Consider the following 19,275-nt stretch of genomic DNA (forward strand, 5'->3'; position numbering starts at 1 on the left):
GCAGACCATCGAATATTTTATCAATCAAGTACTTTTATTTATTTATTTATTTTTTTTTTTTTTAAGAATGTGGAAAACACTAGTTTTTGCTTTTTCATCGATGAATTGTCCGATAATATTTGATTTTCTTAAATAAAAAAAAAACTACTTGATCGATTTACGTGATTTTTGGAATATGACATTTTCATGCAGTGACAAGTACGTACATTATAAAGATTTTTTTTCAGATTTTTATTGAATTAAAGATTTGTTGTGGCCCATTTATAGACTTGCACCCATGTTTTTATTGACAGCACGTTGAAAGCAGACATCTTGGATTTTTTCTTAATTTTTGTCTGGAGTTTAGAAATGCCAAAGGGAGATAACTCCAGTTAAAGCGCCGACACTCCCTCCCCATCTTTAATACTAGCTTTTCTTCCTAAAAATCGAACCTTTTGCTCGGTATCATTACAAATTGTTTTTGTTTTTTTTCGATGTAAAACAAAAACTACTTGATGAAATTTAGTGAAATTTTTTTTTTCGGAGAACTTCATTCCATAATGGATACGTACAATTTAAGGTTTTTCTGATATTTTCATTTTTTTAATGTTTTGATTAAACCGTACAAGTACGAAAAGGATTGATATGCCATAAAACAACCAACCATGTTGTACAAGCATTTGTCAGTATAATCAATGCGATCTCATCCAAATAGACTAATAGTCTGTATCAGTTATGTAATTAAAATCTATTTTGCACTCGCATTTTGTCACTTTCATGACGTGATTAGCATGTGGGTTGGTAAATGCTAACTAGATACTGTCCTCGAGTGTCTAAGGTTTCTCTATACAGGAGTTTGTTAGATCAACCGAGCATGGGGATAATTTTCCGTACATGTAAACCTTGACTAAATGTTCAGTCCAAATAAAATATCCTCGATATGGCTTAACCTACATTGGCTTTTATGAGGAATGGTGTACCTTCTGCAAGTGATGTTGTCTCAACTAACAGCACGAAGCTGGATACTCCACCAGACCAGATGAATTCTTGTCCCGGAATCCAGTAAGACCTTGCAATTATTTTATCAAAAGAATTTTCTATCATGTTTGAGCTGATCTTTGGTTGCTCTAGCCCTGGATAGCCTGAACTCCAGGGATATGTAACATTAATCAACGTTTCATAATTTCATAGAAATAAAATTCTGAAATGAAAAACTTACAATTCCCAAATTATTAAAATTCTACTGCGTTTGCTATAAATTATTTGCTGCATTTGTTTTTTTTTTTTTGTTTTTTTTCTTTGTAATTTCTCGACTGCTAATTGTACTTTTCTTTTCTTTCTTTTTTTTTTAAGTCATGTTCACCTCAGACAAGGCATATTGTCATTTTAACATAAAGGGCTACTGTTTAGGCGAGATGAGCAAGATGTAGATTTAGAAAGTAAACCATGACTACTAAATATTCAAAATTACATAGTATTCGCAGTCCAAATAAGATCTCCGTATGGATAACCCACGAGAAATGGTAAAAGTGATGTTATCTCAAATTAAACTTTTCTGGCAATACCTTAGAAAAACTAAAGAAAATATATGAAAAGAAAAGTTAATCTGAATTTTTACAAAGTTTTCATTTCCAATGTTTGTTTTTTTTTTTGTTTTTTTTGCAGGTCTCTGAATCCACAGGCGAACTTAAAAAATTAGAATCTTTAAAAGACCAACTTGAAAGCCAGTTAAGTGATACAGAAATGAAATTGTCAGAATCTGAAGAAAAATGCAGTTCCCTAAGTAAAGAAGTAAAGAATCTGTCGGCAAAAATTTCAGAAACTGAATCCGTTGAAGATCTTCATAAACAGATTGAAACTCTCACATCGCAATTGAACATTTCGACATGCAAAGTAAGTTGAATCATTTTTACGAATGTAGTATTTGTATATTTGAAACCTGTTCATATTATTTGGATTATTCGGACTACTGTTCTCATATTGAATGTTATAATCACAACGTTTTGGTTGATGTAATTTACAACCTTCTTCAGATGTATCTTGTCAAACTGTGGAATGTTTCTGGGATGAGGATGTTCCTGTTGGACTTTAGTACAAGGTTGCAGAGGTTCTATCGGACTCTGGTACGAGGGGGAGTGGATTCTGTTGGGCTCTGGTACAGGAAGGTGTATCTGTCGGACTCTGGAATTTGCACAAAATTATGAACGGAACCCTCTATGTAATCTGCAAAAATAATATGCTCTCATTCTGTCAACCACAATTGAGTAGAAATCCTAAAGAATTCGCAATTGTATTTTGTGTGTCACTTTCAAGGACCCCTGGCATAGTGGATAAAGTATTTAACAAAATTCAGTTGTAAGCTACACTCTAAAGTTCAATCTTTAGTGCGGCCGACACTCAAAAATACAATTGTGAATTACTTAAGACGTTTACCCAGTCATGGGTGATGGAATGAAAGCCTGCTAGCTCTGTGGATTAAATAAAAGGCTTCATTTTAAATTCTGTGCAGATTCCTGAGTTAGAAATATTTCTGAATTCAACAGCATACACCTGAAGAAAGTCGAAGGTTACATCAACCGAAACATTGTGCAAATAGTACTCAGCTTGAAAACAGTCCTTTTGGGTGCCTGACAACATAAAATAAAAACGGATTATATCTATTCATCTTCTGTTTTTAGAAACAATTCGTAAGTATTTACAATTATCACAATCATGGGGAAGTGGTGATTCATGAAGTGAATATACCAATCAGTCCTTTTGGGTGCCTAGTATCACTTTTATTAGAGAATGTTGGCAACCTCTTGTGAATATCCGATTCTAAAAAAAAAAAAAAAAAATTGTGCGGATTAATACCAACAAAACTGAATTAAGCAGATCAATAAACTATTAATTACTTTGTTATTTTGATTCTTTGGACTAATGTTCTCATCTTGAATGTTATTTTAAATGTTTCAGTCAACGTAAACTCCGATCTTCTTCAGCAAGTGGATAAAATACTTGGTAAAATGTAAGATGCATTCTTCTGGAGGTTGAAGTTCCAATCCTCCATATACAATTGTGTATTAGTTATAATTTCTAACTAGTCATCGCTAATGGAACGAAAGCGTGCTCCCTCCATGGATTAAAATAAAGGGTTCCATTCGAAATTTCGTGCAGACTCCCGAGTTTGGCAGAAAGTTTCTCTAGTTTGACAAGATACATCTCGGCTCATTTTCTTTTCATTGTTCTCAACTGGAAAATAGGATTCGGTCATGTATAGCAAAAGCAATAATACTTTTGCTACTTTCCAAAGAGAGGGGTGGGGGATACACACAAATTTAATGGAGGGGGGGGGCTTTTTTTCCCCCCCATTTTTTTTTTTTTTTTTTTTTTTTTTAATGGAAATCACTCCAAACAAAAGCATGAAACCACTTGATATAAGGAGCTAAAACAAACAAAAAGTACTTCCACGTCAAAAACTTGCTAACACTTAAGTATTAGATGGAATGGATTCTAACCCCAAAAAAACAGATTCTCAAGTTTGACATAGGTTTCTAGAGTTTGATTTGACAATATGGAGCTGAAGAAGGTTGGAGATTAACAGCAGTCCAAATGATCCCAATATGAATTATCTATTTTCATCTAAAAAAAAAAAATTCAGGAGCGTCGTAGTATGTAATCTCTTGTGCGTATGTGGTTATGCCAAAACTTGCATTGCAATGGGGTCGGCATTGGGAACCTAGTGCACATGTATGTTTTTCCTTGTTTATATCCAGATAGTTTGTTTAGCACATAAATTGGTTATTTAGTTCAAGCCTAGATGCAGACCTGACAAGATATAAAATCATTCTTTGTCTCTTGATAATTGAAAGTAACCCTGCCCCCATTCCCCACTGTCTTTTTTTTTTTTTTTTTTTTTTTTTTTCACAAACACTAGTCGTATTATTGCAAGTAAATTTTTGCCAGAACGGATTTTCTGGGATAGCTCTGGTTGCCCTCTCCTCTCTAGAGACCATTATCGAGGTAAAATTGCCCCTGAAATCATTCGTCCATTCACATTTTTCTCAAAAACCAACCACGCCTTGGATTTAAAAAAAAAAAAAAAAAAAATTTTGCACAAACATTAGTAATGGTGAAAATAAATTTTTCACTTGTGGAAGGAGACTCACATGCCCGGCTTGTTTTCCATTACAGTTTTTCTATCTTGTAACACTGATGTCGTTAAGTGCTGGAGAGGTAGGAAGATGACAAAGGATAAATGAGAAAAGAAAAAGTAGGTTTAGCGACTAACAAAAAAAACTTGTAGATAATGGATAGGAATTTGTTCTTAACACAGACAAATAGAAATAAGGGTAGGGGTTAAATTAGGGTGTGACGAATGGCAATAGAAAATTTACTAAGGATAAAACAATAAGAATGACACTTGTCAGGGGGGTGGGGGGTCAGTCAAACGCTTAGTCAATTGAGACCTGAACTCTGAGGTGAATAGTTGAATTTTGGATGCAACCAAGAACAGTTGGTCACTGAGAGGTTCTCTAATAGAGATGGGGAGATGAACTGATGGCAATAGACACACCCAGCCTCAACAGAACTTGCATGTGAATTAGCACATAGAAAATACATACCCAGAGTCCAATCGACATATGTGAAGCATAGCATCTGTGAATTTTTTTTTTTTTTTTTCACTTGTGAACCTGTGAGTGTCCCCATCAACGGTCACCAGTGAGAAAATGACAATATGGCCACAAGATGTACGAAAAGTCTGTAGGACCACATGAGGTTACAATCTAAAAATTTCTCAATTTTTTTTTTTTCTTTCCAGTATAAAGAACTTCAAGAAGATTCTGAAGAAACAAAAACAAAACTTGAAGACAGATTAAAAGAATTGGAATTAACATTTAGCGAAACAAAATCCTTATGTATGTCATTAAAGGAACAGTTGGAAAATGCTTCCATAAATAATTCTTCGGAAGAATACGAAAGACAAGTGGAAACATTAACGGCTCAGTTGAATGACTCAACCGAAAGTGTAACAAAGCTAGAAACGCAGGTCAAAAAATATCAGAATCTTTTAAAAGTAACAGTAAGTATGAAAATTGAAATTTGTTAACGAAACTTCATGGAAATTCCATGTTGCTTTTCCACAACTTGTATAATTTGCCATTTCAAAACCTGTCACAGTCGATACTATTCAGGAGGAAAAAAAAAAAAAAGAAAGAAAAACTTAATAATTAATAATCGCCGTACTAAATATTTTTTTAACAAATAAAAACAAATGTTTTCATTTGAAGTTGTAATATTCTAGCCTGTCTATGCTGTATCATTTTCATGGCAAGTGCTGCTCTGAGTTACAGTCTATGCCAAACTTTCACGAAAAAAACTCCTACTTGAAATCACTATCAATAATCCCCCCCCTCCCACTCTTTATCTGTGCCTAAACCTAAACATGGGTTCCATGAACAAAGCTTCTTAGAGCTGCACACTTGTAGAACTCTCTTCCATTTCTCTGCTTTCCAGCTGACTACAATATGGTCATCTTCAAGTCCAGTGTAAACAAATTCTTGATGAGCCGTTCCCCTTAAGTAATCCAATTTACCAAATTTACACTACTAACGATTACTATGATATTGCCCTATTAACTACTGTTCATTCATTAACCTTTATCTTCAAGTGGCTTCTGACTGAGCCTAGTGACTCCTTTGTATAAAAAAAAAAAAAAAAAACCTGTCTTACAGTCAGAAAAAACGTCAACTAAATATTTTTTAAATCAATAATACCTATGTCACTTATTTAAAGTTAGTGTTGACACAACTACTACAAAATTTTATTTGGGAACAATTCATTTTAAAATAGTCAAAATTGTTTACCTTTTGCAACCCGTCAGATTAATAATCACTAGAGGGACCTATGAAATTCCACAAGGGACTCCTTCATATATAATATATGATGTTGGCATTCTATAGATGTTCAGCGTAAATCGAGACGCTCTGATAGTATTGTAGGTCTTTTGTTAAAACTGCAAAAGTTTTTATATAAGCTAGTAGGTATGCCCGGCGTAGCCCGGTCATAAAGTACACTTAAATTTTAATTATTGTAAATTTTTTATATATTATGTTCTATCGATTTTTTATTATAAAGTTGCGATTTCAAAAATAAAAAAAAATATATCCATATGATTTGAGTGCATTAGTTTGAATCGAAATAAATAAAAACTTATGGAAAAAAAATATATAACTTGAGTTCCTTCAGCCATAATTGAAACCGAAACCAAATTATGAAGAATTTTTGGTAAAATTATTTATGACACGAAATGAAAGTATATAACAATTAAATAACCCGGATGTAAGCATGACAGAGAAAATAACGCATGCTATTGTATTAATATATAGATTTCTGATCAGACAATCTTTTTTCTTTTTTTTTTATGAAATGGGGTAATATATGTACAAGCATAAAATCTTAGTGTTTTATATTATTGGTAACAGAAACTTTTCTAGTTGATGATTGCTTCCTTTTTTGAATTCAGAAAATGGAATGAGGAGTGTTTATGAAAAAAAAAATAGCCTCTATATAATTTTTGTGTGCTTAGATTTTATCAGGATTTATTTTACTAGTATGAACACGTGGGAATCGGTCATGGAGAAAATTTGCAAAGAAGTAACTCCAGTATTAAACATTTTTTCTTTCTTTGTGAAAAGTTATCCCTCCAGCTGCAACAAACAATAGAATAGCATGGACTACTAATTAACAAAAAATGGCAACATTATTTATTAGATGTGTTAGTACTGTTTAATATATTTAAATTTTTAAATCTATATATATAAAAGGTAAAATGTGTGTGTGTTTGTATGCCTCGCAAAAAAACTTCCGACAGACGCGTTGGAATGTGACAAAACAGGTATCGTTTTAAACCTCAATCTTTTGGACAACAAATATCGAAAAATTGGCCAAAGACATTAATTTCTTCACCCTCAAGTGAGCAGTTTTCTACAGGGGGGTGGGGGTAGCTTTTTTTGCCAATATTTTTCACAAGTCATCGTCTCCTTCTGAATGACTAGCCTTAATTTCAACATTCATGACTTCCGGTTTTGCCATGAAGACATCAGCTAAGACGTTACATGTTTTTTTTTTTTTTTTTTTTTTTTTTTTTTTTTTTTTTCTCCTTCGCATTACGGGTTTGAGCCTGCCCGCCTACTACCACTTTTTTTTTCTTTTTTTTTTTCTTTTTTCTTTTAATGTTTCTTTCCCTCCAAACTGCCTACTGTTGTTTTCAACCCCCCCCCCCACCTCCCACTACTATCCCCCCCCCCCCCAAAGGTTTCCTTACTACACCACCTCAACACACCCTGGCAACGTTGAGTACCCCTGCTAGTTTCTATATATAAACAAAAAAACTATTAGAGTAGTTAAAAAATTCCAATTATAAAAGAAAGTTTGATTTAATTGTAAAAAAACAAAAAAAAAACACAATTTACCCTTTATAAAAAAAAAAAGTTTAAATTTTTGTGTTAATAATTCTTTTAAAAATGGTGAATACAAATTATTTATTAATTGCCCCTCCAACAAAAAGAAAACCTAAAATATAATGTGTAACAGTTTTTTTTATTAAACACTGCTTGTCAATTTCTGATTTCAAAACTAGAAGGCATTGTCAAGTAAACTATTTTTCTTTCTTAAATGCAGTATGACTCTGTAGTATGACATTAAAATGTAACCATTTTATAAATTAAAATGAATGAAAGTTAGAATTATTGCCTTATTGATATCAGATTAATCACCAATAACAATCTTTGCTTTAATTTCATATTTTTAGATCCTATCTTTTTTAATCTTTTTTTTTTTTTTTTTTTTTTTTTAGGATGACAAATTACAAGTGCTACAGAGAAGTGTAGAAGATGAAGAGATGAAATGGAGACGTGAACAGCAAACCTTACAAAAGTCTTTATCAGAAGTAAGTTTTTATTGATTTCAATTTAGAGAATATCACTATATAGCAGTGCTGAAATTTTTTTCTTTTTGGTACTTGTACAGTTTAATCAAGGCATTCAAAAATGAAAATATCGAAAAAAAAAAAAAAAAAAAATGGTTATATTGTATGAATTCGTTTTGGACTGAAGATCTCCAGAAAAAAATTTCATTTAATTTGATCGAGTAGTTTTTTCTCTACAGTGGAAAAATGCGTTCTTATGAAAGCGCGTTAAAGTCAGCCATTATGGAATTTGTTGAACACACCACGGGGAGATAACTCAATGTAAAGCGCCGACACTCCCTCCCCATCTTTAATACTAGCTTTTCTTCCTAAAAATCAAACCTTTTGCTCGGTATCATAACAAATTGTTTTTTGTTTTTTTTTTTTTCGCTGTAAAAAATCTACTTGATGAAATTTTTTTTCTGAGAACTTCGTTCCATAGTGGATATGTGCAATATAACCTTTTTTTTTTTTTTTTTTTTTTTTAATGTCGTGATTAAACTGTACAAGTACTGTCTTTTTAATTAAGACAGACTGTCTCTTGCCACAGCTCTGAAGCAAATTATATACTGCTTCACCACTGACTTGGATTTTGTCAACATCAAAGTCATATTCTACACTAGTCATCTATTTGGTATTCTATGAAAACTTTTATACATATTGGTCCCACAACAAAAGAGGGATTGGACCTAGTAATTCACTCTTGTTCGTTTGTTTGCCCTTTTCTCAATAAGCACACCTTGGATTTAAAAAAAATTTATCCTCAAACATTAGTTATGGTAAAAGTAAATTTTTGCCAGATCGTATTATCCGGGATAACTCTGATTGCTCCCTAGGGGCCATTATAGGGTTAAAATTGCTCTAAAATCGTTAGTCCATTCATTTGTTCACACCAAAACCATGCCTTGAATTTTTTTTTCGTGCAAACATTAGTCATTGTGAAAGTGAATTTTTCACTCATGGAGAGAGGCCCCGTATGTCCGGCTTGTTTAATTTTACTTATGTAGACGTGTAATCATGTTTTGTCTTATCTCTTTCTAGTCACAAGAAGAATTGAAACAGTTAAGACAGAATCCTGCCAATAGCAATTCAACACAAGTAAGTATTTTATATATTAAATTTAACTTTTGACTTTCCTTCAGAAAATTTCTCACCAGTAGTTAAGTGTTTATATGAACTTGATGTTTGCACTCCCGCTTTTACTGCTAATGGTAATTTATTACAATTTTTTCATTTCACATTATTTGCTAATCTATATATCTATAAAAGTAAAAAATTTGTATGAGAGGACACTTAACAAATTTTTGATCTACAGACTTGAAATTTGGTATATAGAGTATTCGGACATGTGGAAAACATTTTCATCAATTTTCATCCGGAAAAAACGGCTGCTAAGGGGATAAAAATTGACAATCAAATTTTATGTGGAAACAAAAAGAGGTTGTCGCGTTGCCATATTGAAGAAACAAGGGTAGATAATCGCACAATAATTCTGCTTCATAATGCCTACGATTTCTCAATCGCTTAAAGAAATTTTTCTTATATAAAAATAAAACTTGATCAGTTTATATGATTTTTAGAATATGGTCTTCAATTCGATTTGACTTTTTTTGTGTTTTTTTTAAAAAAAAAAAAATAGCTGTTGATCTTAATTACTGTTAATTTGTACATTTTAATAAAAACCTTTGCTGTTATTGAAACTTTTCAGTCATTAGAAGATGACAAGAAAGTGCGTGACCTTACGCAAACGATAGTCAAATTAAATGGTATCATCAAGACTGGACAAGCCGCTTTGTCTCAGGAACAGGAAACTGTTAAGAAATTAAAACAACAATTAACAGACAGGGTAAGATTTTTTCTTTTAGAGCTTGTTTGAAATAAGAACGAAAATGGAATTATTGAATTTCAATTAAAATTAAATTATTATTGCAATTTTCTTTGAAAACTATTTTCGTTTAGGATTAATTTTTGAATTTTATTTCTATTTCAAAGATTTCTTTTAACTGAAATTTTGGATTTATTTTTAACAAAATTTTTTTTTTTTTTTTTTTTTTTTTTTTTTTCCAGAATTCAACGGAATCACCAAGTGTAGCGAAAGAAGTTGAAGAGGTTTGTATCTTAGTGAAATTAATATAATCAAATTTGGCCACTGTTTAGTCTTTTTTTTTTTTTTTTTTTTTTTTTCAAAAACAACGCTCAGGTATCAGCATTTCATAATTTTAGGTTTTTTCTATTTGTATTTATTTTCTTTAATGTTTTTGCTTTATTTGAACAAATGGATGGTAAGAAATCACAATTTTGAAAGTTTCATTAAAAAAAATGACTGGTTTATATTCTGATAAGTGTTGTGTGCAAATCCCAAGAGTATGCCTAAAATTGCTGGGCATCAAATGTTGAGATATGGTGGGAGCCATCTCCTTCCTTTGTCTGTTCTCATCAGTTAATTTGATACCATCAAACTAAGCCAGGCAGAGTCTCCAAAATTTTTGAGGGAGTGAATGTTGCTGACTTTTTAGTGCAGAATTTTCTGTGGGGAAAAAAAAAATCAACATTAAAAAATCCTTTCAAATCCTAACATTATTCGTTAGTATCAAATTTAGAAGCATGAAATTGGTGCATTTCTGACAGTCATATGGGAACGGGGGATCCGTCACAAATTTACTATTGCAGTAGTCTATCAACTTTAAGTACCCCCCCACACACACACACGCCATTTTTTTTTCCAAGAGAAACTTTTCTTTGATGCAAGACGCGGAAAACAAGTGAAAATAAAGGCCAGCAGCAAAGAGTCAAAATAAAGATGTGGCTACCCATACATGTTTAATGCCGTTTTCTAGATTACATTTGCTTTTTAGTGAAACTGGTGACTTAAAATCTTTTAATCTTTTTTTCTGTAAACAAAAAAAAACACTTTTCACGCATTTCCATTTTTTAAAAAAATTCCTGAATATTTTTTGTTTTTCATAAGAGCTCTGCGGGTTATATTAAAGACTTTGATGGGTCCTACTTTGGAGGTCCCGGGACTAGAACGTTTTTTTTTTTTTTTTTTTCTTTTTTTTTTTTTTTTGTGTGTGTGTGTGAAGTAGGGGAAGCAACTCCTATAGTCATCTTTTAGAATTTAACTATATTTGTATGTGTTTGAAAGGTGCACACAGACAAAATATCTAGTTTTTTTTTTTTTTTTTATCTTTTAATGTCTATAATTTGTACGTTTCTAAGATAAGGATTTATTTAAATTATTCACCCTATTAAAGTTCTGAATTTTTTTTAGATGAGGGCTGAGTGTTTATCTTACTTGTATTGATTGAACTATTGTTCTCATCTAATAGACTTGTCCACCCCACCTTAATCTACCAATTTTTTCACAAATTCAAAACAATAACCATAAAATAGAAACTAACTCCAAGAATGCGAAAATATCTACAGAGCCAGTAAATTTTTCTTTTCTTTTCCTAACAACAATCAACATGTCTGAGGACGGTCGAAGGCTAATGCAACCGAAACGTTGCACAAATAACATTCAAGATGAGAACAATAGTCTGATCAATACAAGTAATAAACTCGTACTATTGATGCAATTCTCACAATTCTTCTAATGTATCCCTCCCCTCCCAAATGTATTCTGGATGCATATTTTGAATTGTAATAGGTGTGGGTGTCATATAGTACTTGTACAGTTTAACCAAGGCATTAAAAAATGAAAACATCAAAAAAAAAAAGTTATTTTATGCATCCATTATGGAATGAAGTTCTCCCCCCTCTCCCCCCCCCACCAATTAAAAAAAAACTTCACTTAATTTGATCAAGTTTTTTTTTTTTCTTCTTTTTTTTTTTTTTTTTACAGCAAGAAAACAATTTACCGATCGAAACGTAGCCATGTTTTTTTTTCTTCGGGTTTTAAGAAAAGCTAGTATTTAAGATAGGGAGGGAGGTTTGTCGGCACTTTAGACTGAGTTATCTCCCCATAGCATGTTCTAAAAATTCAAACATGGCTACCTTCAGCATGCTGTCATAAAAATGTGTTTTTCCGCTGTAAAAAAAAAATAGTCAATCAAATTAAATGAAATTTTTTTTTTCAGGACTGCAGTCCAAAACGGATACGTACAATATATATATATATATATATATATTTTTTTTTTTTTTTTTTTTTTTTTCAATATTTTTACTTTTTTAATTTCTTTATTAAATTGTACAAGTACCGATTATATTTTATTTATTTATTTTGTTTTCAAGCAATTACAGCTATGCTTCTAAGCAAAATAAAATTAATGCAGGTATTCCCCGTGGGTTGATCCTTGGACCTTTATTGTTCCTGATATTCACAAGTGACTTGTTTGAAATAGGTATATTTGCTGATGACACCATGGCCTTGATAGACATGGGTGGGGTGGAGGGGTGAATGTACACATATTCAAGGCAAGGGCATAAACCCTTGAAAACTGACTTCATTCGGTAGTGGAAAGGGGCCGTAAATGGATGGTAACATTTTATGCTCCTAAGATTGGAGTTTCTTTTACTTTTAACAATTTAAAAAAAAAAAAAAATTCTCAACTAATAATTGCTATAAGAAATAACACCTTACCTGAGAGTACGTCTCTCTATGTCCTTGGCCTAACATTCCGTGGCAACATGAATTCTATGAGTATAGTTTCTTCCCTCGGACTGCTAGACTCTGGAATCCCCCACCCCACACGTTTTTTTGCTTCCCTAATTCTACTAACTTGCAGAAGTTTAAATGTACTGTGAACAGGCATCTTGGGTTGCTCTTCTTTAGGGAAAAGAATAAAAACCATTTCTTCAAATCACGCACCAAGCAATCATTTTCAAATGCACGTAGTTTTATTTATTTTCTTCAAATTTCAATTCTCCTGATATTATCCTTTTGTTGGATAATCCAGGTGGCCCGGAATGATGTCAAAGGAAATTCTGTATGATCCTTCATGCAGGTGCCTGGGTATGACATCAAAGGAGTCAAAATTGGGGATGTAGAATCCCCGGAGGTTAGGTCAGCAAGACTGACATTTCAAGACAATGAGTGGTGGAATGCTTTGACATCATCAGTGCCAATAAAATAGAGAAGCAGACAAAGACTGTAAGAGCAACCACAACGGATGAGCTAAGCGACACATTTTTCTCCATTGAGAAAACCGGCCAACCCCACCACGCACGCCGTCACTAATGTAATAACTGTCGCTCTGAAATTGAAAGTGTTATTTTGAATTAAAAAAATATTTTATAATAAGCTATGTGTGTTTTATTTTGCTGCCAAGTGTATATATAGAGACAATGACAGAAGTTGATTTTTTTAATTTTTTTTTTTTATTTATTTATTTATTTATTTTTTTTATTTTTTTATTTATTTTTTTTTTTTTAGAAATTATATTGACTGAAAACATTTGACGACTGGCCGCAGTGAATATATAACACCTTTACTGTGGACTAAATGTTAATAAACTCATAAATGTTTTAGGTTTTCCTTATTTTCATTCTATTTTATCTAATATATAAAAGGCAAAATGTATGTATGTGTGTTTCTACGTCTTGTGATCGATCCTTACGAGACCGAGATGGAAATGTTTTTTCAATTATATTTCACCTTTTATTTATGAAGCTCAATGTAATTACAGAGCATAAAACAAATAAATGACAAAGACCTATATTCCAAGTTTCAAGATGTTGACCATCTTACCATTTATTCCTTTAAGTACGTTGACATACACAATTCTTGACAGCACCTGTTTCATAGCTTAAAGTCATTAATTTAATTATATCAATGAATGAATATATTCTGCTCTTAACTCATCAGAAGAAGAAAAAGCACCTGGACAAAATGTTAATAAACTCATAAATGTTTTAGGTTTTCCTTATTTTCATTCTATTTTATCTAATATATAAAAGGCAAAATGTATGTATGTGTGTTTCTACGAAAGTTAAACTACCTCTATGCATTTTTCTTTTAATGAATTGATAGGTGCTTTTTCTTGTAAGTTAAGGGCACAATATATTCATTGATTGATACAATAATTAGTAGGGGTATCCAGCATTGCCCAGGTGTGGAGAAGTGGGTGGGTGGGGTGGGAGGTAAAACAAGAGTAGGAAGTCTGGGTGGAGAGAGAGAGAGAGGTGTTGAAAAAAAAAAAGTTGTAGTAGGCAGGTTCAAACCCATGACACGAAGGTGGAGAAGAAAGTGAAAAAAAATGATGTCTTACCGATGCTCCAAATCGTAGTCAATTGAAAAGAAAAGATGACTTGCAGAAATGGTGTTGGAAAATCCGACCCCTCCCTGCAGAAAACTGCCCAGTTGAGGGTGAAGGAATTAATGCTTTTGGCTAATTTTTCAATATTTGTTGTCCGAAGAGTCAAGCTTCAAAATGATACAAATCTTGTTAGGATCTGTTGCCTCTGTCGACAGTTTTTGCGAGACCTACAAACACACACATTTTTGCCTTTTTATGTTTATAGTTTAAATGAATAATTTTGCGCTACGAAACAGGTGCTGTCAAGAATTGTGCATGTCAACATACTTAAAGGAATAAATTGTAAGATGGTCAACATCCTGAAATTTAGAATATAGGCCTGTGTCATTTATTTTATATATATATTCCTTGTTCCTAGCTTAAGAAAGTGTGATTTAGTTTGTTTCGTGTTTGCCATAGCGCTATCATGAGATGAAATTTTTAAATAGCTCTTTTTGCATTGCATTGCGTCTTTCGCAGTCTCATCTACAAAAAAAATGGGTGTAGGGTGATAATGTATGTATAGACATGGAATTACTTGTGTGTATTATATGCTTCAAAACTGATTTAACAATTTTGTTTATTCTCATATTTATATTCAATTGACAATCCATGCATTTCATTAACCTTTACTCCCATGTGACTTTTGGCCTTGATAATCAACAACCTATCATAAGTTAAAATTGTAAAGTTTACATCTATGAGGAGAGGATAAAGAAAGATGGATAAATAAAGACCTGGCCAGAGATCGGTTAGAAGAAATAAGGTAAAATCTTACTTGTGTGTGTGTAATATCTTAAAGAGTAAAAAGTGGACCCTGGGTTTACTTTCAGCAGCCTCGTAGCTCTCACTTCCTATATATCGTCCTTTAGTTCTCGCATTCCAAAAACGTTTCTGACAAAGAGGGAAGAATTGCTGTTTTCTGGGTCAGAATCTATCCACTTATTGTTTGCAAGTTTTTTTGTTTTTTTGTTTTTTATAGCTTCCTTACATCAAGTGGCTTCATGCCTTGTTTGGAGCTATTTCCATAAAAAAATAAAAAGTTCCCTCCCATCTCTAAAACTCTGTTAGATTTGCGCACATGAGCCTCCTCTCCCTGGAAAGTAGCAAATTTCTTACCGCTCTTGTTATACATGACTGAATTCTATTTTTCAGTTGAAAATAAAGTTAGCTGAGAAAGAAAAGGAAGTTGAACAAGGGCAATTGTATAACAGTACACTCAGTCAAAAACTGGTAAGTTATAAGAGTGCCGCCCTTAAACCTACTTTAAATAAGTAAATACCGTGTATATTTAGAATTACTTTTTGAAAAAAAGAAAGGAAAAAAATCTGTTCTCGCCATGGAATTAAGATGTCATATTCCAAAAATTACGTAACTTGATCAAGTAGACTTTTTTAGAAAATCAAATTTTACGTTATTTAGCGATTATTTCGGCAGACATTAATGATCTTTCTTACTTACTGAGAAATAGATTAATCTCGTTAGTCGAATTGTCTGCCCTTGAATTTTAATGCATCATAAAAAAAAAAAAAATATGCTATGTCCCACCTGTAGCTCCTCTCAAAATTTGATTTTCTTAAATTTAAAAAAAAAAAATCAATTTATATAACTTTTGAAATATGGCATTTTCTTTCCATGAGCGTAGGTACATCAAAAAGGTTTTTCTATTTTGTTCTTTATTTATTTATTTTTTTTTGCATATAAATGTAATTCTAAGAACCATAAACCATAAAGACCTTTCAAATTGCTAAGATGTTTTGATCCTCTTTATATCAACATGTGTATTACAAATTAAAATGGAATATATATTACGATTTCATATTATAGTAAGAAATAACAGAAGCAAGCCACTTACAAATAGCTGCAACTGTTTTGCTTATTTTTTTCATCTTTTCTGTTTAATTGGACATTTTTATAGAAGTATGATAAATATATATGTGTGTGTGTGTGTGTGTGAAAGTTGTTGTTTGAAGGCTACATCAATGCAGTTCGTAGGAAACGCAATGAACACAAGTTAGCATATAAAAAAAAATGATAGAAGAAATTTTCAATTTTATTACATTTATTTGCCAACATAATGTGTTGTATAAGATGGTAGGTGTTAATGTGACTAATTTTCGAGAGTAGTATCTTTACAGTGAGGGAGGAAAATAAAAATAAACGTAAAACTGTTTGTCGAGGCTTTCCTTTTGTTTAATTTATTTTTTTATTTATATATTATTCTGAAAGTCAGTGTTGCAGACTAGCTGTCAAATCAATTTCTTTCTGTAGCAACTCTGTATGCTAACTCGTGTCAACAGCGTTTCCTACAAACCACATTGATATAGCCTTCAAACACAATTCCTTTCATACTACACACAATGCTTCAAGCGAACTAAAACACTCTTATATATATATATATGGGACAAGCATTATACAATGCATTTTCAAATCTGCATTGGTTGAAAGTAATCCATGCAAAAAAAATAAATAAATAAGACACTAATTTTTTTAACAATTTCAGTCTTGTACTTGTCTTTAAAAGAATGGTATTTCTCTACTGAATTTCATATTTGATTGTAAAAAGTGACAGGAGTTGCTGAAAATTTCGATTCCACAGTGGGAGAAATATATATATATATATATATATAGTAAATACTTTAATATTTTCTACATAGATATGCCTCCTCCTTCTGGAATCATCAGTGTAAAAATAACCATTCATGCCAGTTGTTCGCACAATTTGAACACAGAAAAAGTGGAGTTTAACTCTAAATCCAAGCATGCTAATGTGAATGGCTACATACGAAATGAGAAATAAATCCTATGTATGTTGAGGGAGGTGGACAGCACTTCTAAAATAGTTTTTAAAAAGTCCAATAAAACCAGAGCAATTTAATTTTGTAAGCAAAATAATGAGTTACAGTAATTTGTAATTGTTTTTGTTATTCATTTACTAAAATAACATCTTAAAACAGTATAAAATATTATTTAATTGGAATTCATTATTGTGATGAGTATTATTTATTAATTTATTTGTTGCGGACTATTATCCTCGTCTTTATTAGTTGTTGTTTCACAATGTTTCGGCAAACTATTCTTCTGGCCTTAGTGAGGTGGTAACCGCGACAAGATAGGAACTTCGAATCTCCTAACTGCATTCTCAGCAATTACTACCATCCATAGTTGTTGTCGTCTTACCACGTTTTTGGCCAAGTAAGCCTCTGGTTGGCTATTGAGTAAGATTGAAACCGCTATCTTCAGACAATTCTCACCATAGAGATTCAACATCTCTATCCACTGCACCTATTTTTTCGGTCAAGTATGATTTTCATTTATTTGCGGACTATTATCGTCATCATTTAGTTGTTTCATGACGTTTCGGACAACTATTCCTTTGGCCTTAATCAAGCAGTTACCCTGTTACTGGTTAATAGTTTGCAGTAAATAAATAAATAATACCCATCTCAAACATTCCAATTAATTAAATGCTCTCAAAGCCATAATTATTTTTCTTTGAAATCTGAAGTTTAGGTTATTTAACAAGGTCGTTAATTAAATGAAACGTTTACCTTTGTTATTGTCATAACTATGTAATATTAAATATGTTTGTGTGTGTGTGTGTGTGTGTGTGTGTGTGTATATATATATATATATATATATATATGTGCAGAGTCCTCCACTGGACTGTTTTGCTGTGTCACAACTCTTCAGTGCAACTAGATTAGCAACTACCCTAAACCAGAATTGAAACTCTACTGTCTAGACGACAGTCTGCGCTTCTGTTACACGATTTGTTAGATGATGGTTATGTGAAATTACAATGATCATTGTTCAAATGCCTAAGCTCCATTTGTTTACACAAAAAACATTACATTATATGCTAGTGACAGTTTGTTTCACTCCCTAATATGCTCAACCCAAGGTCGGGAGCATTTATTGTCATCCACGCGGATTGTTTTGCTGTATCACAGCTCTTCAGTGTGGCTAGACTAGAAACTACCTCAAGCCAGACAAGGCAACAGTCGATGCATGTAACCATTACGCTACTTAGCTGCTGCCAAAATGGGTATATGAAATTAAAACGATCAAACATTGTCCAGACACTTGTGTTTGCATAGTTAATAAAGTTAACTTAATCCGTTAGGCTGGGAATAAACAGCAACAAAAATCAGTGAAAACTGAGACTAGCATTTGGTCTTATGCTTCTGTGAGCGTCTTTGTAGGAGCCTCATCATTTTATTGCGATTTTCCTGGGTTATACACAGACCTTCCACCACCACCACAAACATGTATTACCTGTGTAAACTAAAGTCGAAAATAAATTCCAGTGTTAACTATGTAACAAATTCACAGTATTCACTGCTCAAAAACTCTTGAGTTATTAAAAGTTTGAACAAAGAAACATTAGAGGGCATCGAAAAAGATATATTAGTTTTAAGTACTTGTACAGTTTAATCAAGAAATTAAAAAATGAAAATATTTAAAAAAAAAAAAAAAAAAAAAAAAAAAGTTTATATTGCATGTATCTGTTATGGAATGAGGTTCTCCGGGAAAAAAAATTCACCTAATTTCATCGAGTAGTTTTTGTTTTACAGCGGAAAATAATTTGTTACAATATCGAGCAAAAAAGGTTCGATTTTTAGGAAGAAAAGCTAGTATTAAAAATGGGGAGGGAGTGTCCGCGCTTTAAATTGAGTTATCTCCCCGTGGCGTATTCTAAAAATCCAAACGAAAATTTAAAAATTCAAAGATGTCTACCTTCAACGTGCTGTCATAAAAACGTGTTTTTCCGCTGTAAAAAAAAAAAAAAAACTACTTAATCAAATTAAGTGAAATTTTTTTTCGGAGATCTTCAGTTCAAAACGGATACGTACAATATAACCTTTTTTTTTTTTCGATATTTTAATTTTTTAATGTCTTGATTAAACTGTACAGGTACCGACCGTTTTTTAAGTTGTCTTTGTACAGAATGACTTTAATGTTTCATTCGTTCATATATTGAGTTATATTAATTACACATCATCAATGATTCATTTATTTTAAAAAAAAGAAAGAAAAAATTGCTCTTCTTCGTTATTGCAGCAAAACTCGAAAAATGAAATATTGAAATTTAAGTGAAACCAATGTTAT

The 19,275-nt window shown here is 32.1% G+C and overlaps 1 protein-coding gene across 7 annotated transcripts in view; it reads left to right on the forward strand.

Moving 5' to 3' along the window:
* The window catches only part of LOC145268281 (uncharacterized), a 106,615-nt gene that overhangs the window by 68,514 nt on the left and 18,826 nt on the right, over positions 1 to 19,275 (forward strand). For 6 of the 7 annotated variants that reach the window (XM_080123682.1, XM_080123679.1, XM_080123683.1 and 3 more), the window contains 7 exons: positions 1,645 to 1,872; positions 4,781 to 5,041; positions 7,817 to 7,909; positions 8,969 to 9,025; positions 9,636 to 9,773; positions 9,995 to 10,036; positions 15,319 to 15,396. In XM_080123682.1, coding sequence (XP_079979808.1) covers positions 1,645 to 1,872; positions 4,781 to 5,041; positions 7,817 to 7,909; positions 8,969 to 9,025; positions 9,636 to 9,773; positions 9,995 to 10,036; positions 15,319 to 15,396 — 897 coding nt within the window. The remainder of the gene's footprint in view (positions 1 to 1,644; positions 1,873 to 4,780; positions 5,042 to 7,816; positions 7,910 to 8,968; positions 9,026 to 9,635; positions 9,774 to 9,994; positions 10,037 to 15,318; positions 15,397 to 19,275) is intronic. The other variant, XM_080123685.1, reaches the window with a different exon arrangement.

The sequence above is a fragment of the Euprymna scolopes genome, chromosome 43 (genome assembly GCF_053919585.1).
Source record: "Euprymna scolopes isolate OS-2025 chromosome 43, ASM5391958v1, whole genome shotgun sequence".
In the NCBI taxonomy this organism is placed as follows: Eukaryota; Metazoa; Mollusca; class Cephalopoda; order Sepiida; family Sepiolidae; genus Euprymna; species Euprymna scolopes.